Source organism: Rattus norvegicus, chromosome 1 (assembly GCF_021556685.1).
Source record: "Rattus norvegicus strain SHRSP/BbbUtx chromosome 1, alternate assembly SHRSP_T2T, whole genome shotgun sequence".
In the NCBI taxonomy this organism is placed as follows: Eukaryota; Metazoa; Chordata; class Mammalia; order Rodentia; family Muridae; genus Rattus; species Rattus norvegicus.
Window position 1 is genome coordinate 112719000 of NC_141534.1, and position 25471 is coordinate 112744470.

The following is a 25471-nucleotide window of genomic DNA, read 5'->3' on the forward strand; positions in this document are numbered from 1 at the left end:
TGGATTTGTTTTACAAAACAGTAAATAGTAACATGCACTCTGTTGTACTGTGAGAGTCCTCCCTAAAAATCCTAAGGCTGATGATGTTTTTCTTCATTAGCCTTTAGGGCCAAAAGGGCCAGTGCCTACTGTGCTACTCAATCAGATGCCTTGGTCACTACTAGCCAGTTATCGGTCATGACTGAAAGGATGTCAAATTAAAGTTCAGTACTGTGGATGCAGAAAATAATTATATAAATTCAAGATCAGAGTACCTTAGGTTGATCTTTACACCCATGGCACTTATGGGCTGAAGTATCTGGCAGTCCAAAATGGTTTAGTGGTACCCATCTATTATTCTTGATTCTCTAGACATGCTCAGACATAGGAAAGGCGGGGCTATGAATGTGGCAATGATCTAACTCCAGATACACCACACCTTGTGTATGCTTTATAATCTGATATGTTGCCTAATACAATAAGGAAGACCTGATTTTTGAAGCAGAGGTCATTAATCGCATGCTATTTTATTAAGGAATTATAATTCCTTCTCACAGCCTGCTCTTATGGATAAGTTTTGGGTAAACCCAACTGGCATTGTATTCTGCTTTTTCCTTAAATGCTGTTAGTGATATGTGTGGAATGTAAGTAGAGTAGTGAATCATTCCATAAAACTATTATAACTGACTTCTTACAATTATATAGTACATTAAAAATATATATTTAATGACTTAATATTTTGATGGAAAATATATTACATATAAAGGATTTTTTAAATAGAACTTTTCAGTCTTGCATTTTTCCCTCATTTGAGGCAGTCCATTTCAACTATAAAGTATATAACAGTCTCAGTTTTAGCCAAAAACCCCACCTTTCTAAGTTATAAAATACACAGAATTGAAAGCTGACACCTAATATATTCTTCATTGGATACAGATGTTCAGTGTAAAATTTTTTTCAGTGTTCATAGTGGCCAGGACAATGGACATTTGTGAGATCCAAGGAAAATCAAGTGAAATGTGTAACTCTGGGCAAATTTCTGATGATTCTTTAATGAAAACTAATTTTCTTTTCATTATTAAAAATTCTTTTCAACTTATTGTAGTCATCTAGTCACTTTAAAATATGAGGAGGAGTCATAAAATTGCTGTGGAGTTTAACACATTAAGCTCCTTCCAGAGGCAGGATATCTTTGCAAAATAAAAAAGGAATCATTCAACAAAATCAGTTAAGAACTTGGTGTAAAGTTTATTGTGATATTTAAACATATCTCAATAAACTGACAATTTTAGGCCACTATTTCTGGTATTGATTGCCATGCCTTCTTTCAGGATAACTTTCTCCTCATTGGACTGACATTCCGAGCAAAGCATACATTTTTTTCTGCTGGCTTTTTGTGTTTTAAGACTCCTATTCTCCTTTCTGAGTCGACTGAACTCAATGTATATTTAAACTCAATGCAGCCTGCACAGGAGAATCTCTGGGGTCTGCACTTACACCACTGCTGCTTTGTGACCTGGAGAAGTCATTATCCTAACCAGAGGCTGGCACATGAGCTACTCAGCAGGGAAAAAGAACAGAAGAACTAACTCCTTTCCCCTCTGATACACTCCCCCCTGGCATGTGTGTGCACGCACATATGCATGTGTGTGCGCGTGTGCACGCACACACACACACACACACACACACACACACACACACACACACACACACTACATGAACGTCATTTCAAACAGATTTTTCTTAAAAAAAAAAGAAGTTTAAACATTGGATACTGTAAGTGTAAGTCAGTAGTTTTGCCGTGACTTATGTAGGCTGTATGTAAGTGTCCTGCACTTTTTGTAAGATAAGCAAATAAGCCTGTGTGAGCCCCAGTGTTTTGTCAAGGTTTTCTAGACGTTTTAGTTGTTCATTCACATGCTTGCTGATTGCATTTACCTGGCACTCATCACATGAATCATACAACGATTACCTCTAGAGGAGATTTCATTTAAAATGTTTATCTGTTTGTGCCCAAGGCCTTGACCATGAACTGGTCCTGTTGCCTGTACCTTCTGAATGCTGGGATTTTAGTCATACAGGTCTAAGCCTGTTGTTTGCAGTGCTCAGGATGGAACCCAGGGCTTTGAATATGCCAGGCATGCACTGTACCAACCAAGCTGCATTCAGTCCTGTAGGAGATTTAAAAAAGACACATCTCAAGTGGTTCATGTCATATTGAGGAAAGTAGAGCTTTACACAAAACATGTAATTTCTAAAGGAAGAACATGTTTGGTATGCACCCCCAAATAGAAGCTATTTGTATGAATGACTGTATAGAAGAGTAGTGAGCTCTGAGAAATCAGTTCCAGGAAGCAGAGTAGGGAGATGGACTTCAGCCAGGGACAGAACAGGACACTGAAGGCAGGTCCATGCCAGGAAGAGTGGAAGGCTGTGAGGGATCTGATCAAGGCAGATGTGAAGCATATGAATAGAAAGGTGGTCAGAGGGATCACTGGAGCCCATTGGATACTGGGATAAATTGCACAGATTCGCTTTGCAACATAGAGGTGGGATAGAGCGTGTTCGGCACAGCTATCTGTCTGGGTAAAAAAAGTTGAGTCCACACCTAGGGAACAACCCCCATGCCTCCTGTTATCATGCTAGTCATCAGTCTATGATGGATGGGCAAAAGAGGTAACTTGAGTCAACAGGATTTGTGACTTTTAAGTTTTGGGAAATCAAGGCAGAATAAAAGCACCCCAAACCCAAGAACAAACAAACAAACAGTCAACCCACCCAGATCACTGAAAATGAGGACCAGAGCAAAGGAGAGGAGGGCCTGGGAAAGTTGCCTTGTGACAACTATGGCAAGATACAAGTAGTGCTTAAATTTGGGGGATCATGGCAGCTGAAGGGTGTTGAATTCCTTGCGATATGACTAAAATGTTCTGAAATTGTGATGATGACTGTACATTTCTAAATATATGCGCAGTATTTATAAAAGGTCAAATGAGAAAGGTGGTTGAGTGATCTCAGTAAAGCTATCTAAAAATTAAGAGGAAAAGGAGAAAGAAAATATAGTCTGGGATCATTTTAGAAAAGTAAGAGACTAACTGGGATCCAGTCAAGTATAAAGATGATGGTTGAGGACCATAAGCTTCAGAGAGCTGTGCTGACTCTGTGAGGGCCATTGTGGGGAGGAGCAAAGCTGAGCTCTGGGCCTAACTGCCGTCTCAAGGCTCTACTCAGAAGGGGAATGCTCTAATGGGTTTTATGTTTTACTTAGGTACCCATGTACCCCAGGCTGGCTTTCAGCTTCAAATGTAGCCAAGGATGATCTTGAGCTACTGATTGTTCTGCCTCTTCTGCGTGAGTGATTTGATTGTGGTTGTGGGCCACCACCTAAGGATTTTCATATGTGTTGCTAGGGAGCGAACCTACGCGTTTATGCATGCTAGCCATGCACTCTAGCAATTGAGCTGTTGTTATAATTAGATGATGATATATGATATACCAGTTCTGTGTCACAGGCCAAAATAATTGAGGGGGCTACCAAGGATGAGAACTCTTTACATGCAAAGAGACCACATGCACATTTATATCTAATACATTTTGTTTTATTATTTCTGTTAATATAGAAACCCTATGAAGGTTAGTTCTTTGAGTTTCATTGACTGTTTTTCATTTTTGCTGATTGTTAATTGTGGGAAATATTTTATCCAAGATACCATTTGTCAAATTAAAATGAATTACAATTTTTGTACAGTTAGAATGCATATAAAGTATTAAGGATCTGGCCATGAAATGAAAACATAAAATGCCAAGAAACCATGCTTGCGGCCATTTCAGTGAATTCACTTCTAATGAAATGATGTTCTTTAATGTGACTCTGATGTCTGTTCTAGGGAAAGAAAATGTTTTTGTAAAACTCTGTTTTATTATTCCAGGGAAAGAGATAACAGCAGAAACCTTCATGGAGAAGTTGGATAATGGCGCCTTGCTCTGTCAGCTTGCAGCAACGGTGCAGGAGAAATTCAAAGAGAGCATGGATACCAACAAGCCTGCCAAGGTAAAGTCTCTGTAGAGAAGGCACTGCTGAGAGGCAGTGCGCCCGTGTGGATGGTCCCCATGCAGAAGGCACTGCTGAGAGGCAGTGCGCCCGTGTGGATGGTCCCCATGCACAAGGCACTGCTGAGAGGCAGTGCGCCCGTGTGGATGGTCCCCATGCACAAGGCACTGCTGAGAGGCAGTGCTCCCGTGTGGATGGTCCCCATGCAGAAGGCACTGCTGAGAGGCAGTGCTCCCGTGTGGATGGTCCCCATGCACAAGGCACTGCTGAGAGGCAGGTACCCCTGTGTGGATGGTCCCCATGCAGAAGGCACTGCTGAGAGGCAGTGCTCCCGTGTGGATGGTCCCCATGCAGAAGGCACTGCTGAGAGGCAGTGCTCCCGTGTGGATGGTCCCCATGCAGAAGGCACTGCTGAGAGGCAGTGCTCCCGTGTGGATGGTCCCCATGCAGAAGGCACTGCTGAGAGGCAGTGCTCCCGTGTGGATGGTCCCCATGCACAAGGCACTGCTGAGAGGCAGGTACCCCTGTGTGGTTGGTCCCCATGCAGAAGGCACCGGTGAGTGGCACATACTCTTGTATGGACAGTCCCCATCCAGAAAGTACTTTGAGAAATGGATATTCCTGTGTGAAGGTTTCCCAGTGCAGAAGACACTGCAGGAACCACGGAGCCCGGAAGCTGGTTTGTAATTAGGGAACATGTCATCCTCTTTGCTATTTTATTAATTACATACTCCTTTTAGTAAGTGTAATTAAGTGAAAGATTATGGAAAGCTGGTGCTGTTCTAAGAGCTCATTGTCCATAAACTGGCTACATCTGAAACACCATCAAAATCAGTGCAGATATAACTGTCATTGAGTAATGAAATAAATCAAGCACAAAGGTTTACTAAATAGATCCATTGGTGTAATGCAATATAGTGTAATGCAATGTATCTGAAATGTTATTTTTGTGTGTTTTAATAAGTATTATCATTGATCTACACAGCTTTAGGCAAATTATTTTACTTTTTAATTGCTCAATTTCTTAATTTCTTTTTGGGAGTTAAGTCTAATCTTTTTAGCTCTCACCAGCATATTGGAAAAATACAATACTCAGTAATTTTGAGTAAACAAGATAGATAATAGTTTTTCATTTTTAATATGTAAGGGAAAGAAGAAAAAACAAAATTCAAAGGATGTTGAAGACAGCTTAAAGAGGAAGACACACAGAGTTATGAATGGTTCCTGCACCCATGGTGGAGTAGAGGTGCAGGGCATGTGTGTGTTTATCAGCAAGCACTTAGTTTTGATAGACTTCATCTTTATACATATGTAAATATATTTTTATTGTTTAGAGTTTTCTTTCAAATGTTTATTAGTATACAGTGATTATGACTACCAATGGATTTTATTATGGCATTTTACATTTTATATCAGTGTTCACGTTATTATGTACTCCACCAATTCTGAGGCTCAGTTGTTTTTCTTCAAAGCAGTTCCATGATGCTGTCAGTTAACCCAGGGCCTTCCAAACTCCGTTACCAGGAGTAGCATGTGGCTATTGTTAAGAAATAGACTGGAATCCCGGCCCGACCTTCAGTCTGCTTCCCTCTGGAACACTTCCTGAACACATTTCTCAAAAGCTACCCAGGAGAGCCGTGTGCTGTGCTGCATGCCCATGTGTTTTCTTTTCACGTTTTCTCCCTCCATTAGAAGGTCGCACATCCCAAGGGATTTGCACAGCTGCTTTGGCTAGAAAGCAGCTGCATAAGAATATCGCAGACACCACCTTCCAATTCCAGTTCTGATGCCCTTGCTTCAGCGGAAAAATGCTTTATACAATGCTTAACAGCAGACACTTGTCCTTACACCGTCATCTCCACTGTTGTGGGACAGACCTTCATTTGATTTAGTAATGAAAAGTACTGTCCTGAAAGAGAGGCCAGTTTGTACAGAAACTTTAAAGCAACTAGCAAAGAAAAAAATGGCATTGTCACTAGGCTTTATTTGCAGATGTCACTAACATGCATTTTTATTGTTGTTAGGAACAAAAAGACCAAAACCCCAGGTTAGGATAACACAGAGGAAAACTGCCCTGCTAAGAATACTATATAGTTTTTTGGTTTCATTTGTTTTAGAAGATGTCTTTTCAGGCCAGAAGCAAGGATCCACAGAGTTGTAATTTTTTAGCAGTGAGGTGTAAGACAGGCTTGTGCTAGCTGTTAACTGGCTCTGTCTGATGCTTAGTTTTTAATCTTTAATTTTCAGTTAGTACTAATTATTTATAATGTAGTAATGTGCACTCTGGATAAACAGTGTATACCTGCTGTGTAAACAATGCATCATTCAAAAGTTGAAAATCAGCATGGTTACTATTACTGTGTCTATTACCACTTGTAAGTACTAATTCAACTCATTCAACTGCGCATGTCACCCCATCTACATCCCTTCCCTACATGAACGAGGGTTGACAGCCCTTAGTGAATATTTTCAATTACCTAGGAGAAATCAGTGCTTTGTAAACATCCATTTAGCACATCTATAGCCTCTGAGACCACATCTTTAACCATTCACTCTAGTCTTCATGGTAGTGCTCAGACACTATGGGAGTGCTGAGACCAAGAACTTTTTAACTGCTTTCTTCTAAAGCCTCATTTATATAATAAAACTATAAACAAAAATAACAAAATAAAAAATTCTTGCAAGTTCACAAGAACTGCAGTGAGATTTTATAAAATCTGGATTTTCTTTTTTGTTTTTGTTTTTTTGCTTTTGATTTTTTTCCATCTTTATTAAACTGGGTATTTCTTATTTACATTTCCATTGTTATTCCCTTTCCCAGTTTCCAGGACAACATCACCCTAATCTCTCCCCCTACCCTTCTATATGGGTGTCCCCCTCCCCATCCTCCCCCCATTGCCACCCTTCCCCCAACAATCATGTTCACTGGGGGTCCAGCCTTGGCAGGACCAAGGGCTTCCCCTTCCACTGGTACCTTTACTAGGCTATTCATTGTTACCTATGGATTTTCTTAATCCCAGTCTTTTTAGTTAAATATGATGTAAAATTTTACTGTGGCTGTGACAAATTTTTTAGTCTACAAATATAACTGTTTCTTTTTAAAGAGAAGATTAAAATGTAGTATTGCTTCATTTCTGATGGTGCTCGGACACCCAAATTTAATCTGAGTCCATTTGGTATAATAGCTTTTGGTTGAGTTTTCTTTTATGTCTTTGACACAATTTATGTATTTCACAATGACTTCTGAAGTCAAAATAGGATATACCTTTGTGAACAATACAGCATTTTCAAAAGTTGAAAATCAAAGTGGTTATTATCATAGTGGTCATTATTATTCATAAATATGCTTTTTTCAAACTGTGATTTTCAATCTAGCTTCTCTTCATAGTGAAACTTGATGTATAGGAGAGCTGGGCCATGCTTGGTACACATCTGCCATCCCAGCACTTGAAAACTGGAGGCAGTAGGATAAGGAGTTCACAGTCATCCTTGTTGTGTACAGAGTTCAAGGTCGGCACAGGCTACATGAGACCCGATCTCAGAGAGAAGGAAGGAGGGAGGGAAAGAGGGAAGAGAGGGAAAGAGATTGCTTAAGATGGTATAACATTTTGTTTCTATTCAATCTAAGTCTATATTAAAGGATAATTTACTATAACTGAAGTTTTAGCAATATACATAAATACTATTATAATATAGAAATATGAATATTTCCCAGAGGGAAAAGACCCTTTCAGTTGTCCATAAATAATAATTGTACTATAGCAACATGTCTATTCTGTGTGTGTTTGTGTTATGTCTCTCTATATGTCCTGTGTGCATGCATATGTTTGTATATATGCATGTAAAAATGAGTCTCTGCTGTGTCTGGGTCTGGGTGTGTAACTGTGTGAGTGTATGTGTCTCTGTGTATATGTCTGTGTGTCAATGTGTATTTTTGTTTCTATGTGTGTCTGTGTATGTGTGTGTGTGCATATATGTATGTGTCAGAGTTTCTGTGTGTTAGTTTCTGTTTGCATGTCTGTATATATTTTTGTGTTGTGTATATGTGTTTTTGTCTCTGTATATGTATGTCATATGTGTTTTTGTGTGCTGTGCGTGTGTGTTTGCATGTGTATGTTTGTATGTGTACTGTGTATATGTGTGTTTAGTGTCTGTGTATGTTTATGTTTTGTATGTATGTGTGTACATATATGTGTATGTCAGTGTATGTGTGTATATGTATATATAATGTATATATCAGTGTATGTATGTATGTGTGTCTGTATATGTTTTTGTGTGTGCTATATATATTTCTCTATGTGAATATCTGTGTGTGTGTGTGTGTGTGTGTGTGTGTGTGTGTGTGTATCTGTGTGTATGGTGACTATCCTACATTTCATACTGAATTTAGTGACAATAGATGAACTGGTCAGCTTCTCCTCTGAATTAATTAATGAGAGCATACCAGGAAGCCCTTAGTGATTTCTTCTCCTATCTTGAATTCCATTTTCTGATTTTCCAAGCATTTTTATTTACTTTTCCAGATTAATGATTCATTTGGGAGTTTTACAGCTGTGTAAGCATGTTTAAGCATGTGCATGAAATATGCTCTTATATAGAGATTTTTATATGTATTTATATATTTATACAAAAGCAGTTTATAACTTTAATGTTTCTGCATAGACTGAGAACGTTTTGTACCTGCTTTGGTTTGCCTAGACACTCTGCTCATGAAGAAATTGTGTTCTGTAATTCCTCTCTCAGAATATTAGTATGTCCCAGCTAGAACCAGCCTGTCTGTTTCGCCTTTGCTTGATGGGTGATTTTCTCACATAGCACGGTTTCAATAGAATCAGCAGAATCATATGGTAGATATATGATACATTTGAGTCAAGTCTATAGCAATTTAATGTAAAATTAGTATGTGTATCAGAATATAACAAATTTACTATTACTATCAGTCTGAAAATAACAGGAGGTTATCACTAATTTGAAGTTCTTGAATGGTGAAAAGATATTTAAGCCTACTGTTTCTTTTTATTAATAATTAAAAACCTGTTGTAAATTAATTAATTAATTTACATTCCAAGTACTGACTCTGTTCCCCCCTCACTGAAACCTCCCCCCATCTCCACTCTCCTTCTCCTTTGAGAGGGTGGAACTCCTCAGGTATCCCCCTACCCTGGCCATCAAGTCTCTGCCAGATTAGATGCATCTCCTCCCACTGAAGCCAGACAAGGCAGCCCTGTTGGGGAACTGATACTCTAGTCAGTCTACAGCTGTAGGAACAGCCTCTGCTCCAGTTACTGGGGGACACACAATTGGGGGACTGAGTTATGCATCTGTTGTATATGTGTCAAGGGCCTCATTCCAGCTTGCGTGTGTTCTTTGGTTGATGGCTTGGTTTCTGAGACCTTCCAGAGGCCCAGGTTAGTTGATTCTGTTGGTCATCCTATTGTGTTCCCATCCTCTTCAGGGCCTTCAGTCCTTTCCCCAGTTCTTCCACAAGAGTCCCCAACCTCCATCCAATGTTTGGCTGTGGATATCTGTGTGTTTCAGCTGCTGATGGATAGAGCCTCTCAAAAGCTAGGCTTCTGTCTGCAAGCACAACATAGTATCATTAATACTCCTTTTAATATCCTATATTTCAGATTTTGTTTTTGCTTGTGAGTATGTGTGTGGTATCAATAGTGCACATTAGCATGGTTACTTGTGTGTGGGTATGGATATGCCTGTTTTCTTTGATAATTTTCTACCTTGTGTATTAACGGCCATCGTTCTCACTTGAACACAGAACAGAGCTCACCTCAACTTAATTTGTATAGCTAGCCAGCTTGACCTGGGGTATCAGACACCTAGGAGCTGGGGTTATAGGTTGCCTATAAGGCCTTTCTAGCATTGACCTTGGTGCCGGGGCCCAAACTCAGGTCCTCATACTTGTGCTGAAAGTTTTGCCCACTGAGGCATCTTTCTTTTTTTTTTTTTTTTAATTAACTTGAGTATTTCTTATTTACATTTCGAGTGTTATTCCCTTTCCTGGTTTACAGGCCAACATCCCCCTAACACCTCTCCCTCCCCTTCTTTATGGGTGTTCCCCTCCCCATCCTCCCCCATTGCTGCCCTCCCCCCAACAATCATGTTCACTGGGGGTTCAGTCTTAGCAGGACCCAGGGCTTCCCCTTCCACTGGTGCTCTTACTAGGATATTCAATGCTACCTATGAGGTCAGAGTCCAGGGTCAGTCCATGTGTAGTCTTTAGGTAGTGGCTTAGTCCCTGGAAGCTCTGGTTACTTGGCATTGTTGTTCATATGGGGTCTCGAGCCCCTTCAAGCTCTTCCAGTCCTTTCTCTGATTCCTTCAACGGGGGTCCTGTTCTCAGTTCAGTGGTTTGCTGCTGGCATTCGCCTCTGTATTTGCTGTATTCTGACTGTGTCTCTCAGGAGAGATCTATTTCCGCCTCCTGTCTGCCTGCACTTCTTTGCTTCATCCATCTTGTCTAATTGGGTGGCTGTATATGTATGGGCCACATGTGAGGCAGGCTCTGAATGGGTGTTCCTTCTGTCTCTGTTTTAATCTTTGCTGAGGCATCTTTCTATTTCTAGCCTTCTAATGCCCTTCTACTAGGGTGAAACTAAAACAAGTGAGGAACCCACGCTTTTGTTGATTCGATTGTATGCTTTCTGACTTTAGTTCAGTGCCCAAACTTGGCGTCTCCAGTAAAGAGGAGGATCCTTGTGTGCCTGGTCTGGACAGTTAAACTGTTCATGTCTCTCCTTGGACATTTACTCACCTGTGATGAGTCACTCACTTCTAATTATGTGTATGTGTATATTCTTAGCTGGTAGTGTAGCTAGGTTGAAGAGAACTTAACTATAGCATGTGAAACCTTAGATCTGATCCCTTAGCACCACAAAACAAAAACCAAAACCAAACTAGAAAAAATAGTTTACACTTAAAAATTTATTGTTTAAAATGTGAAGTACTAGGATTAAAAAAAAAACAGAAAGTGAACCATGATGATCTGGAAGGGTGAAAAATATTATGGAAATAAATTTTGTGGGTTAAGGCAAAGAGAAAATAGAGTAGAAAAATTGGTGATAAACTCCAATTTCCTAAGATTTATAAAGTAAAAGTATCATAAATGTGTTAAAGTAAATAATTTTCCAATAAGTTAAAATTCTTCCTTCATGGATTCTTAATTTCTGACCGTGGTCAATCTAGGCAACTGTTTGTTGACTCAGTGCTTTCCTACTAGGAATATTTCTGTCCTGACTGTTTTACAGAGAGATGCCATGATGGAGCTCAGAGTGAAGTAGTACATGGTACTGTGCCACTGGGAGGTTTAAGAACAGAGTGCAAATGAGTTTGACATGTTTTCGTTCCCAGTTAGCTGATTTTAATATGGGCCACATGTGCAGATTGAGGTGCAAAATGGCGGCTAAGCAAAAGTGGCTATTACCTAAATTATAGCTGTGAGGTGTGTGTGTGTGTGTGTGTGTGTGTGTGTGTGTGTGTGTGTGTGTGTGCGCACACATGTGTGCACACATGCATGTGTGATGCTTACAGGTCATGAATCTAGAAAAGGTTCCAGGAGAGGGAAATAAGGGTTGTAATGAGGGAGCAAAAGAGAGGGAAATAGAACATGGGTCCTGAAAGCTGAAGTTGGGGCTGTTTGGGGAGAGGAGAGGGACCAGCTTGACATGGGTGAGGGGCAGTCAGGACTAACATTTCCAGCATAGATATTCTTATATACAGAAGGAGTTGTAAAATAAGTATGTGGATATTTCAATATTAATGTTTGTATTTCATCTTAGGTATGTATTTTATCTACTTTTGTTATATATTGTATATACAGGATAAGGTCAGAGTAGAGCAGTGTATAAAGACACATATAAAATACTGTGATGACAGGGCCTGGAGAGAGGGCTTCAGTGGTTAAGAGCAATGGCTATTCTTCCAGCAGGCCCATGGTGATTTTCCCAAATGGTGGTTCACAGCTGTCTATAACTGTACTTCCTGGGGACCTGACACCTCTTCTGACCCCTGAGGGCACTGCATCGATGTGGTACAGAGACATCCATGCAGGCAAAATTCCCACACATATAAATAAATAATAAATAACTTCTAAAACCAGTATGCCACAGTGTGTCATAGAAAAATGATAGTTCAGTAGCTCCAGGGTGCAGTGTTTCACTGCAGAAGCTCACGGTCCATCATGGAATAGCTGAAAGGCAGGGGCATTTGCCTGCTGTCCTGTAATTCCACCCAGCTCCTGTCCTGTCCTCTGAAGCTCAAGCATGTGTTCAAGACCCTCCCAGGGTTCAACTTGATGCACCCCTGATGCCTGGGATGCATGTGAATTTTGAAACCATCTTGTTTTCGTGTTTCATAACAAACACTGAGGTGTGGGGCAGTGTGATTTTTATAACATTGGAATGCTAAAAGGTCTGTGGTCCTTGTGTGTTACAGACCTGCAGGTAGTGTGCAGGATAACAGGAGCTCTGTGAAAAGCATATGTATATGAGATTCTGGTTTTTCTATTTACAAAAATTAAGAAACGTACATTTTCCATTCTAGCAGATGGAAACCAAGAAACAAGGCATTGGTTGATGTGTGATGAAAAGCTCTTACTTTGTGATAAGTCCTCCTCTGTGCTTTAAACACATTAATTTTTTATGTTGTGTCTGAGTGTGTGGAGATGTGTTTGGGATTCCTTTCCAGCTCACGCAATGGGTAATAGTATGGATTTGATACTTCTACTGGTGTACAATGTTATTTGGTGCTTGTATCATATCAGAACTATTCTAGGGGCTAGAGACAGGGGAGGTGGGGGGGCCCATGGGTAAGATCACTGGCTACTCTTCCAGAGGACTCTGTCTTAGAACCTACATGGTGACTTAGAACTATCTCTAATTTTAGTTTTGGGGTTCTAATACCCTGTTGTGATTTTGTATGCACCAGACAAACATGTGGTACATATTCACACATGTAGAGAAACACTCATAGAAAACAAGAACTTTCTAATATGTCAGGAAGTAAGAACTTTGACAGTTAATGGGAAATATCCATGTATCATGCATTTAGAAAAATCTAGCAAAATAACCTGTGTGTACTGGAAAGTATTCTACTTTTGGTTTACTATTGGATAAAAAGATGTCTCTCCCAGTTTTCTCAAGTATCGTCTTTTCCTAGAGCACAGTGTACAGTCTGGGTCAGTTAGCTGAGAACTGGAAAGAGGAACAGAAACTGGAAATCATGATGTCACCTGTTTACCCGGACACAGGCTCTCCTGATGGACTCTAACTGGGAACTCGGAGTCACGTCTTCCCTTTGTGTTGTGCTGTAGAGCAGATTAGAGTGTTGGCTTTTAATTTACATAGAAGACCTTTGCTTCTCAAGTACTTAGGTTTCTAGTGGTCCAGCATCCTAACAGAGAGAGATGACTGACCTGATTCTGTTTTGACAGACATATCCCGAGAGTTAGGCCCCTCCTTGCATTCTTCCATTCTAGAGTCTCTGACTGTATTAATATTGAAGGAACTTATTTTAGTCACAGTTCTGACCCCTCTTAATCATCCATTTCTTCATATCTACCTTCGTTTAATGTGAAGTGTTCCCTACGTGATTACATGTTTGAGCTCTTAAGCAGGGGGTATTTTTCAGGAGTCTAGGCAATCTTTAGAAAGTGGAATGTCACTGGAGGAAGTGGGTTTCTGGGAGCAGGCCTTGAGGTTAATAGCCTGGACATGTCACTTCCACACAGGGCAGGCTCCCATGCCTTGCCCACCATGCTGGACTGTATCTCTGCTTAAGCCATGAGCCAGAACTACCCCTTCCCTTCTATTGCTCCTTGTCAGGCATCTGCTCACAGCACAAGAAAAGCTGTCAAGATTTTATTATACAACAGATCTTGATAAGTCTCATTGAATGACCTCAAACCCATACCCTGAAGAGACATGCACTGCCTGCCATTTTCTAGGTTTTAATTTCCTTTCTCCATCAACTAATGTCATTGAGTTTGTGCATGGGCAATATTTAGTGTAAGTGCTCACAGGACACGTTCCTGGCCACTCTTGGGAGGGTAGTGCACATAGGACAGCTTGTTGTCCAGTCCCAGTTCACTGCTCTGTTGATTTTACAATCATCACTTGTCCCTTTCAGATTATTAGTCTCCCAGTCTCATTCATAGGGAGAGAAACATACTGCATGGTGCTTGGGATTTTACATATAGTTGAGGGTGTCTAACTAGATGGCCAGGACTTGCTGAGTCTTGCTGTGAGCTGCAACACAATCCATTCCTCGCTAGGCTGCAGTGCTTTGACACCTGTAGGCATGTCAGCTCAGGCTAAAATGTACATTCTTAAATATGGCTAGCTAAGATGTTTATGGACACAAGCATAGCTGTAGAATGTCGGGTGTGTATCAGGGATTGACCTCACGGCATCAAGTGACATCAAGCTCCTTTACTCTCTGAGCCATCTTGTAGGCTGGGAATTTCTACATAAAGGAAATGGCTGACAACTGCATGATTTCAGGGTGATGCAGGGGCTGATGTGTGTACTGTATATATCTGTACTGGCCAAGGGCGACTGGAAGAGCTCACAGTTTGCCTACAGGTGAAGATGGGGATAGAAATGAACTAATTAGTATTGACAGGCTCTGTTCATTTTGAAGATTTAAGGTCTGTTTGTACAGAGTTCCACAGCTGCATGCAGTGATAATCAGATGGGAGATGGCAGCTAGGACTGTGACCAGTGACTCAGCTCTGAGAATTAATAGAATGACTGCTGGAGAAACCCAGTGGGTCCTCAGGAGACACTTCTGACCTGAAGTGAGGCATATAGTCATTAAGAATCTTCCTTTCAGTTGCTGAAAGAGAGTTCCATAGAGATGAGATTGTGTGTGTGTGTGTGTGTGTGTGTGTGTGTGTGTGTGATGTATGTGTATATCTTTTCCATAAGTGATTCTGATTGTACTATAAATGACTGAAACATGAAAACGAGAAGGTTGTTTCTTCTCAAGATCCCTAATTAGCCATCTACCCAAGTACCATTTAACAACCAAGGTAAAAGTAGTTTGTGTGAAAGTGCAGGAGAGAGCCTAAGACTTCCAATGCTCAGGTCAGTGTGTGATCACAGTTGTCAACTCTCTGAGAATGTGTAACTGTGTAACTTTATTGGCTAATGGCAGCTGACAAGTGGATAAAAATTTGGCATAGCCAGGTCCTCCTTTTATTAACCTCTAGCAGTTAAATTTACTGTCAGATGTAAGTATTCTGTAGCTGTGATGCATATGTGCATATTATATTATACTATGTGATATAGTTGAAAATGTGATGGAGGGTTGGCTGATGGGTACATGTTAGGGTCATATCTTTGGTGAGGATATTTCTGTGCATGTGGCTGATGGTTAGGAGTAGAAAACTCTCACAGCCAACTCTCAGGACATTCATCATACATGGTAACAATTCAATGTTCCTGAGACAAGACTCACAAAGCCATAGGAAAGTTAGTTCTTTGAAGGCAGAGCTGAAACTGTGAGGAAGGGGACATTTCACTCTATGACTGAACTTAGGGATTGTGTTAAACTAGAGTAATGTCCACTGCGTAGAGTTTCACCCACTTACCTCACTCCCTTCATCTTCCTTCTTGTCGGTTTCACATTGTTAGATGGCAGCCTGCCCATAAGAACAACCTTGCTAAATAGGAGAAAGGCATAATGCCCCCACCCTACCCCAGCTCCTCTTTATTGTGAAGTATGCTTCTAATGAGGTCTGTGAGAGAATTTCAAGCTCTATGTTCATAAGAGCCCCTCTCTCAGAAAAAGAGGAGATAAGGAAGAGATGGGCTGGCAACTGTAACCTCTGCTCTAGAAGCCTGCCTGAATTCCAGTAGAGGTAGAATACTATGTGAATACTAGAAAAGGACAGCCTCCCAGGACATGACACCAATCTTGTCACAAGCCCAAATCATAAGCTGTTGCTTGACAGTATAAACAACTTCCATTAAAAACACGTGGGACAGAAAATGAAACAAATTAACACTTCAGAAAACAGTTAACAATTCCAGTACCTTCTGAGTTGGAAACAAGTTAAACACAGAGAGACTCACAAATGCATGCACACAGACATACACACTAGCACACACATGCACATGTACACAAGTAAAAGCAGAAAGACACACAGCCGATACAACCCCCCCCCTTCCACACACACACATACACAGACACATAGGCGCAGACATATGAGCACACACAGGTACACACTTCATCTGTTTGACTTCCCAGCATTAGCAGGAAATAAATCTACTGAATTTTTCCACAATGACATCATTTCTTTCTTCTCCATCAGGCCCAGTTCCTGCCTTAACCACATTCAGGCTCATTGGCGAGAGAATTGAGTGTTTCCATGATATCTGAGAGCACTAATTTCAGTCATTGTTTTTATGGCAGGAGAATGTAGGGGACAGTGTCAAGAAAAATAACTCTCCCCATATGGAAAATGAGAAATTAATTGTTTTAAATGAGCTGTTTCTAAATGGAGAAATTCAAGGCATTTTGAACAAATCAATAGTGACTTTGCAAGCTATTTTGTAAAAACAAGAACATTGAACTTTTTAAAATGACAGCATTTTAAAAGACTGAAAATTAAGGAAAGGAGGTATTTCTCCATTTACAAGTATCTGAAGATTTCTAGGTAATTTCAAATGTGAGTACTATATGCTATTTTTGTGTGTGTGGTCCAGGGAAAGGGTTCTGTCACGTCACAGAGCCCGCATGGTATTTGCAGATGAGGTAATTTACAGTAAGCAGAGCTTCCAGCTCTTTCCCAAGCTCTCTTGGGCGGTTGTGTGAATGCTTCCTTTGTCCCAGTCAGCAGTTTGGATATGCATTCTATATCATGCATGAAGCTGTCTGGGATGCATGTTGGGCTAGCATTATTTCACTAGTCATGTCTAATTTCACACGGCACTGCCTGCTTGTCTGTTAGACGAGATGCAATCATTGTCCCTTATTGAAAGTAAATAGCAGAGTGGTACATTGAAGGCAGATGGAGAAAATCAAGAATTCTGGCTCAGTTAAGATTGATAATAAAGAATAAAATCCTTCAGGTGTGGAGGAAGAAAACCCTCTCTCTGAGGCTGACCTCAGGAAGCCTCCCAGTGTGCTTTGTGCCCAGTCTTGTGAGGGATGCTCATGTCCTTCTTCTAAATGAGAAGTCCTCAGAGCTTCCCATTACACTGCTGTGGACACTGGGTGAAGCATTGAGATTCTCCCAGGATGCTAATTTTAAATTCATGAAATAGAACATAATGCCACAAACAGCACAAGCTAAACCAACTTTATTGAAATAGATTCTAGGAGCAGAAACTATCTTCACAACTGAAACAACAAACACGAGGCTCAAGAGAAGCAACAAAGCTTGCCTTTTAAAACCTTAATTTGACATTAGTTGTAATAAAGTCTAAAGTTTTAAAGCTGAGTAGGGAGTCATATTTTCAAGTTTCTGCCACCTTTTATGATGCAAACAAACCTGATGTTTTTGTGTGATAGGAAGGCCCCTTTCTTCTTTTAACACTGGTGATGGGAGGATGGTAAACTTTGATTAGTGCTTACTTAAGTAAAGGTAATTTAGCTCATCTCATAATCAGGGTCCTCCTAGTGCTTGCTGGGAGTGTATTCAGAAGTCCAGTTGGTGGGAAGGGCTGTCAAGAATATAAACCTCAGATATTGATTTACAGAATAAATGAGAACAGTTAGAGATTTAAAGGAGAAAAGATACATTTTTTCATTTTACCTATATCATAAATGTGTATGTAAATATTGTGTGTGTATATATATATATGAATGTGTGCATATATACATATGTATGTATATGTGCATGTATGGAGATGTGTATATAAATATGTGTTTATATACATATATGTATGTATACGGGACATGTATATATGCATTTATACATGCATGTATATATGTATAGAGGTATACATTTATGTACTTTTGAATATATATCTATGTGTATATATGTTTATGTGTGCATAGTTGCATGTATAAAGTATATTTTTTGTATATGTATGGGTGAACATAGAGGTTATGCTTCTATAATATGAAACTGGAGCTTCTACAATATGAAACTGGAACATTCCATGCTGTTATGATGTCATAGGAAAACAGTTCCCACATCTGACCTCCTGTGACCTGTCATAGTCAAGCAGGAGCCTTGAAGAGTACAATCACAGCTACACAAGACTGTGAGTATGAGAGATATACAAAACATAGATGAGCATCTTATTATATAATTCAGTTCCTCACAGTATATAATACCACTTCACATTTATGAAAATATTCTGAAATCTAAGAAAATCTGAAAATCTAAAATGAGCCTTAGGTTTTCTGGAAAAGATATTCTTCATGTATGCATTTATACTCATGCATATGTATGTGTTCACATGCATGTATCAGTGTGTATTTGTGAGTATGCACGGGTGCATTAGTGTATGTGAATATGCATGCGTAAATATGTGTACATATGTATGTGTGTTTGCACATGTATATGCATACATGTTTGTAGAGTGTATGTATGGGTTGTGCACATGCATAAATGTGTGCACCCATGAGCATGAGTGTGCATGTGCAAGCAAACATATATAAATGTGTGTGCATGTGCATGTGTGTGTGGTTAACTTTTTTAATTGTAGATTACAAATGGGAAACAAGTTATATATTGTTTCACATTCTCATGGTTGCCATTTTGATACTGTCTAAAGACTGGAAGTCCATGTTTACTCTCTTCACACTTAATACCTTGTGCTGTGAGAAAACAGTGAAGTTTTCTGAACTGATTGTTCTATCAGATGATAGCATCAGGTCATTTAAAACTGAAGTCAGCACAAATCATTTCTTTGATCAGAATTCTCCAGTGGACCTCTCATTGCTTAGAGATAAGGCAAAACCTTTACTAACACTGGAGTCCTTTAAGCTTAGAACCATACTGGGTTTACAGTTCTCTAGGTATATAGCGAGTTACAAGAATAAAAAGGGCTGCCCTTCTGGATATTGGGTAAGCCTCCCCTTCCCAGGGTCACCATCTTCCTTACAGCCCCTCAAAGCTAACTACTCCCATTTTTATATATTCTCCTTCGCCTCTGCAGGATGCTCAGAAGATTGTGACCTTGACTGAGAAGACAATTTAATAAATACGGCTGGGCTTAAAGTCTTTTGGTTCCTGGTCAGCATTTCAAGTGCATCATGCTAGTTCTCATTCATGATAGGCAGCTTGCTTAAGTCTGTCAGACATTTCAGTTTCTGTAATGTGTCGACCTCTTGGTCAGCTCTTGAGGCCACTCAGCTCTGTAAGTGACTGATCCTTCTTAAGATATCTCCCTACTGATGCCCCATCATTCTCTTCCTAGTTAGGCACAGAACTGTAAAAACCCTAGAAACCTGATCTTTTTTTTCCACGTGGAGAGGTTTAATGAGAGAAGAAGAGTAGAGGAGAGGAAAGGCTGGCCATGGGCACATGGAGAGGGGTGGGGAAGGGGGCAAGAGCAGCGAAGAACAAAGAGCAAGCAAGCTAGAACCCGATATTAGACCATGGCTTGCACTTCTGCTGTAATTCTTGGGATACACTCTGACTCATAACTCCTCAGCAAGAATGAATAGCCTAGAAAGGACAGAGAGAGAGAGAGAGAGAGAGAGAGAGAGAGAGAGAGAGAGAGAGAGAGAGAGAGAGAGAGAGAGAGAGAGAAGTGAGAGTGTGTGTCTAGCCTACTGAGTTCAAAGGAAAACAAAAGAAAACAAAAAACAACGTGTATTTCTTTTTTGGAAATTGTCTCTTGCTTCTTAAGCCACTTAATAACATAGAACACATTACAGGTACCCTTTTCAGCTTTACTGAGGTATCAGTAGCAAAATTTATGCATATTTGTGACTTTCAATATACAGCATGGATCTGTGTACACAATGAATTTTTAAATCAATGTAGCTAACATTACCATCATATGCCTTCCTATAGTGAGACTGTCGCCGATCCCTTTTCTCTGTGATTTTCGAATGTATAGCCTATTATTAACCAGGCCAACCTATAAACTCTGTTTCTTGTGCTTTGTGTTCTTTCAGCCATGTCTCCTAGCCTCACTCTCCTCCTCCATAGCTGGGGCCCTGTTTTTTTCCTTTTGTAAAAGTTTGGCTATTATTCCAAATATTAGAGATGTTTTTAGTTTACAGTAAAATTCTGTGGTAAGCTCATCAGGGTGGTGCATCTATTGCCACCTAGGAATCTTCATTAACAGAGTTTCCGCAGCACACAAGATCACCATAGAATCCACACTTCTGGTTCTCCATTCTCCTCATGAATTTTGGCAGTAAATAATAACATATGACCGCCAGCATGCCATCTGTACAGAGTAGTCTCACTAACCTTAAAAGCTTAAGTCCCTCCATGTCTACTGTTGCAGATTTTTTAAAAAAAATAAATTTTATTTTGCACACATGCATGTGTCTAATTGTATATGTGAACATATGGACATGTGCATGTTTAGGTAACTGGAATTAGACAGTGTGTGAGTGCGTGGTTTCGTCATGGTTCATCAGCAAGTGTGAACCACTGAGCCATCTCTCCAGCCTCCCAGATCACTTTTCATTGTCTCCCTAGCTTTGCCTGTTATATTGTTATGGAGCTGATCAAGTAGCATGTGTCCTTTTAGCACTTCTGATTGGCATCTTTTACTTAGTAAAAGGCTTCAGATTTCTCTCCATGCTTCTCCATGGCTTGAGAGCTTATTTCTGCTAATCACTGATTAATACTACGTTCTCTATCAGTTCAACCACTTAATTTCTTACATCAATTCCTGAAGCCATCTTGGATGCCTCCTGATGAGTAGTTATGAATGAGCTTTTGCTTTTCAGCAGAGGTTTCTTTTCTTTTCTTTTAAAGATTATTTATTCATTTTATATACATACGTGGTAGCTGCCTTCAGACACACCAGAAGAGGGCATCAGATCTCATTACAGATGGTTGTGAGCCACCATATGGTTGCTGGGATTTGAACTCAGGACCTCAGGAAGAGCAGTCAGTGCTCTTAACCACTGAGCCATCTCTCCAGCCCCCTTCAGACAGAGGTTTCTAACTCATCAAAACTTTTATTTCCTATGTCTCTTTTAAGCTTAAAGTTTGAATCTAGATTTGGTGTTCATTTCCCTTATCTTATATCCTAACAGAGATGTTTCCAAATAACTAGAAAGATCCATGTGTTATTTAAGTCTTAACTTTTAGTGTTTTATTATTCTTTGGAAGTTTTCTTAAATTATGATTTTAATTTTGATGGTGTTCATCCCAACTCCTCCCCTTTGCTCCTCCCAGACCCACTCCCACCTCTCTACCCTCCAACTTTGTGGCCTCTAAATTTTGTTTGTTTGTTTAACTCATAGATTCTAGTTCCTGTTGTCCCTATGCTTCTGGCTGTGGAATTACCTACTAAGGTGTGGTAGACCTACTAAGCAATTATCCTGACTGTCCTAAAGAAGGAAAGTTATGCCAAGCAAACAAGCAAGCTATGCTTTCAGAAAGCTCTGTATTTTTTTTCTCATTGAGTTTTTTCATGATATCATAATATGATGGCCACAACAGCATTTGGATAAAATGCCCGATCTGTATCATATTACATTTGTTTTAGAGAGGAAGTGGAGGGATCATTTAAGATTCTATTCGGATGCTTTTGGTTGCATGTGTGTTAAATAAGTGTTGAAGTCCTGAAGCTACAATGACAAAAATGATTAATTGTTCTCTTTTTAGAAAATTGGTGTTGTGTTTAAGGTTAATTCATTATTTATGTCTGTATGCCTGTGTAAGTTTATGTGTGTCAAATGCTTGCAGTGTCTCTGATGGTGGATGAGGGAACTGGGTTCCCTGCCATTAGAGTAACAGGTAGTTAGGAGCTGTTTGATGTGGGTGCGAGGAACCAAACCTTGGTCCTCTGAAATAGCAGTAAGTATTCTTAGTCATTGACCCACCTATTCAGACTGTTACATTTGTTTTTCAAGTGTGTGTGTGTGTGTGTGTGTGTGTGTGTGTGTGTGTGTGTGTGCACGCACATGTGGCACTGCACATATGTGAAGGTCAAAGAACAACTTTTAGGAGTTGGTTCTCTCCTTCCATTGTGTGGCGCTTGGGGATCATCACAATGAGTGACCAGTATCAGTATCTTTACCCATGGAACCGTCTTGCCCCCCTTATTTTTATTCTTTTTAAAGTGACATGGTATTTGAATTTATACACTTTGATATATTAAACATCAGCAAAAAAATTTTACTGAGAGAGAGGATTAGTTTTCAGTAAAGTATACAGGGAATCTGAGACCAACAGGGATTCAAATGGAAATGTTATTTCCACTGTGGAAAAAGTGACTTTATTGCCTGCATATTTGAAATGCACACTCCACGTACCTTTTGGAAAAGAAACAATATTACTTCTTGGCCAGTACCACATCATCTTCTGCTTTATATCTGAAATGTCTACTGGATGTAATTAAGAGTAGGAATCTGTCTTGAGCTTTTATGAAGAAAAATCTTATTTAAACAGAAATAAAGTTGTAGCTAACAATGTAAAGAGAATGAAAGATTGCATTTTCTCAGTCCTCTTCACTTACTTGACTTTTTAAATAACTGGAGTAGGTGACAGATAATACCTAATTTTTTGTAAATTATTCATGGTTTTTCTATGTTCCTCAGGTTCCCTAATGATGACATAGAGGCTCATTTATTTATGAATTAATGCCGATGCTTGTCGCATCCCCAACAAGCTTGCACGTCAATTAACCTGTTTATTCTGTTCTATGTCTGCCACATGGCTGGTTACCTCTCCTCAATTTCATATGCTTGACTTCCTCTGAATCTTGATGGTGAAAACTCCTGCCTGACTATTTTCCAGAATTCTCCTCTCTCTGGCAGATGACCCACCTTTTAATTATGCCCTCAGCTTATTGTCCATCAGAATTTTATTGACAGGTGGTGCTTTTACACAGTACACAAGAGATTATCCATACAATTCTTCATCTTAGCCTTAATTGGCCCAGATTTGGGGAACACTAAATGCTGAAATATACACGATTCAAGACAAATTTGAGCTATCATGGAATAGCTGAAACTCATGCATGTGAAACTGTGTGGCTTAGTTTGACCTATGCATAAGCTCAACATAAGAATGTGCTGTCCTTTTAGTAACCTAACTCACGGTGTTGTGCTTTGGCATTTAAGTTGAGAGGTCCATACCTGAATATATATCGTGTGCCTTCACTGCTATAGACACTACAGACTCCAGGTCACTACTTCTTAATGCCATGATGTATCAGTAGTGAAGTCGGCATTTCCTGTGCATGACCACTGTGGGTATCACAGAGCTAGTGTTTTGCTGGACAGTGGACAAGACCCTGTGTCCAGGGATAGGTTATACAAATAATGTGCTTGGAGTTGTTACTAATACCCATTTGAAGCTGAAGCACCCTGCCACTGTATCCATTCCATTTTAATGTCAAGCATTCATCCTTCAAGTAAAATCTTTGGTGTGTACCATTGAGTGTGTTTATTATACATGGAGACTATTCTGTTTGAAGAGGTTTAGGAGCATGGAGATATGACCTCTCCTTTCGTGAAAGGTAGAAGTGTGGTCACATACATTTTATGAAACATCAGATAAAGGCCCTGCTTTTTCATCTAATGTGCTATCTAATATAATAGCTATTATCTACACATGCCTATTAGAATTTAAGTTTATCAAAATTTAAAAATAAATTGATTTACTAGTCCCCCTCACCACATTTTGAAGCTAGATTTATCTGACATCAAAAGTGACCCAAAATCCTACTTCATCACCCAACCCTTTATTCAAAGGTAATTATTGCCTAATTTGATGTATGTTCTTGTTGACATATTTATAATTTTTATTTTATAGATAGTAGTAACATTTTATGTGAAATTTAACATCATGTGTAGGCCATCTATGCATACTTACACACATCATAGAATAAAATCATAGTATACACATGTAAATTACTCTCTACCTAAGAGTATATTCTGAGAACATATATGCTCATTATATGTATCTTTTGTTCCTTTTAAATGATAATATAGAACTACATTGAGTTTATACTCTCTCTTACTCCGCCAGGTCTCTCCTGACATATTTTTGTTTCTATTTCTCCTACTTAGGCACTGTTGAATAATGTATATTCTTAGAACCAAACTGCTGGATTTAAAGACATGCATGCTTTCAAATAGAAATTGGTACCCATGAACAGTTTATAAAGGAGACATTTTTACCATGATATATATGATAGTTTTTGAGATTCAGGTATGGAAGCATTTCTTTGAAAAACCATTGCTGATACATGAACTAGATCAGCTAACCAGATATTACTATGTAGCAAAAAAAAAAACAACAAATGCTGCTAAGGTTTTAGAGGGTTACACATCATCATTGGCAGTAAATCTAAAACAGTTCGATTACTTTGGAAATCAATATGAAAATTCCTCACAAAGCTAAGAATAAAACTACTGCAAAGCCTGTTAAAATAGTTCTAGATATGTGTTGGAAGGAATCAATCTATATGGCTTAGAGATGGCCATATACTTTTGCGTATTCTACTGTCACTCACAGTAGCCAAGGAGGGATTCAGTCTAGACGCCCATCCAGAACATAAAGGAATGATTAAAGAAAACGTGACAGATCCTGCATAGTGAAGAGTCAACATAGAGAAGAATGGTTTATGTCATTGGCAGGGAAGTGGGTGGGGTTGGAGATCACCATGTTAAGCTAATAAGCTAGACTCAGAAGACACATTGCACATGTGATATACAGAGTGCAAAGATGGGAGACTAGACGATGAAGACTCAGGGAAGGGGACAGGGTGATGCCTGGTGGGAATGTGGTCAACAGTTATTTGCATGCATGATGATGTCACGCTGTAACTCATAAATTTGTACAACGAACATATATTAATAAAAAGGGAAAAGAGTGGTTTATTACCATGTAGGCAGGTCCATATATAAAATAAGTGTGTGTGTGTATATAATGTAACATAACTATAGTGTCTAAAACATATACATATTTGAGTATTCATGTAAATATGTCAGTGGTATGTATTCCATGTCAATTTTAATGTTCAGTGGAAAGATGTGCCTCTCAGATGGCAGGTCCTTGCAGGACATAGCCAAAAATATTTCTTTTTTTTTTTATTAACTTGAGTATTTCTTATATACATTTCGAGTGTTATTCCCTTTCCCGGTTTCTGGGCAAACATCCCTCTCCCCCCTCCCCTTCCTTATGGGTGTTCCCCTCCCCATCCTCCCCCCATTGCCGCCCTCCCCCCAACAATCTAGTTCACTGGGGGTTCAGTCTTAGCAGGACCCAGGGCTTCCCCTTCCACTGGTGCTCTTACTAGGATATTCATTGCTACCTATGAGGTCAGA

At 39.6% G+C, this 25471-nt stretch overlaps 1 protein-coding gene across 13 annotated transcripts in view; it reads left to right on the plus strand.

The window, feature by feature from the left end:
• Gas2 (growth arrest-specific 2) overlaps nucleotides 1-25471 on the plus strand; it is a 131073-nt gene that overhangs the window by 36148 nt on the left and 69454 nt on the right. For all 13 annotated transcript variants that reach the window (XM_087582050.1, XM_087582040.1, XM_087582041.1 and 10 more), the window contains one exon: nucleotides 3909-4030. In XM_087582050.1, coding sequence (XP_087438176.1) covers nucleotides 3909-4030 — 122 coding nt within the window. The remainder of the gene's footprint in view (nucleotides 1-3908; nucleotides 4031-25471) is intronic.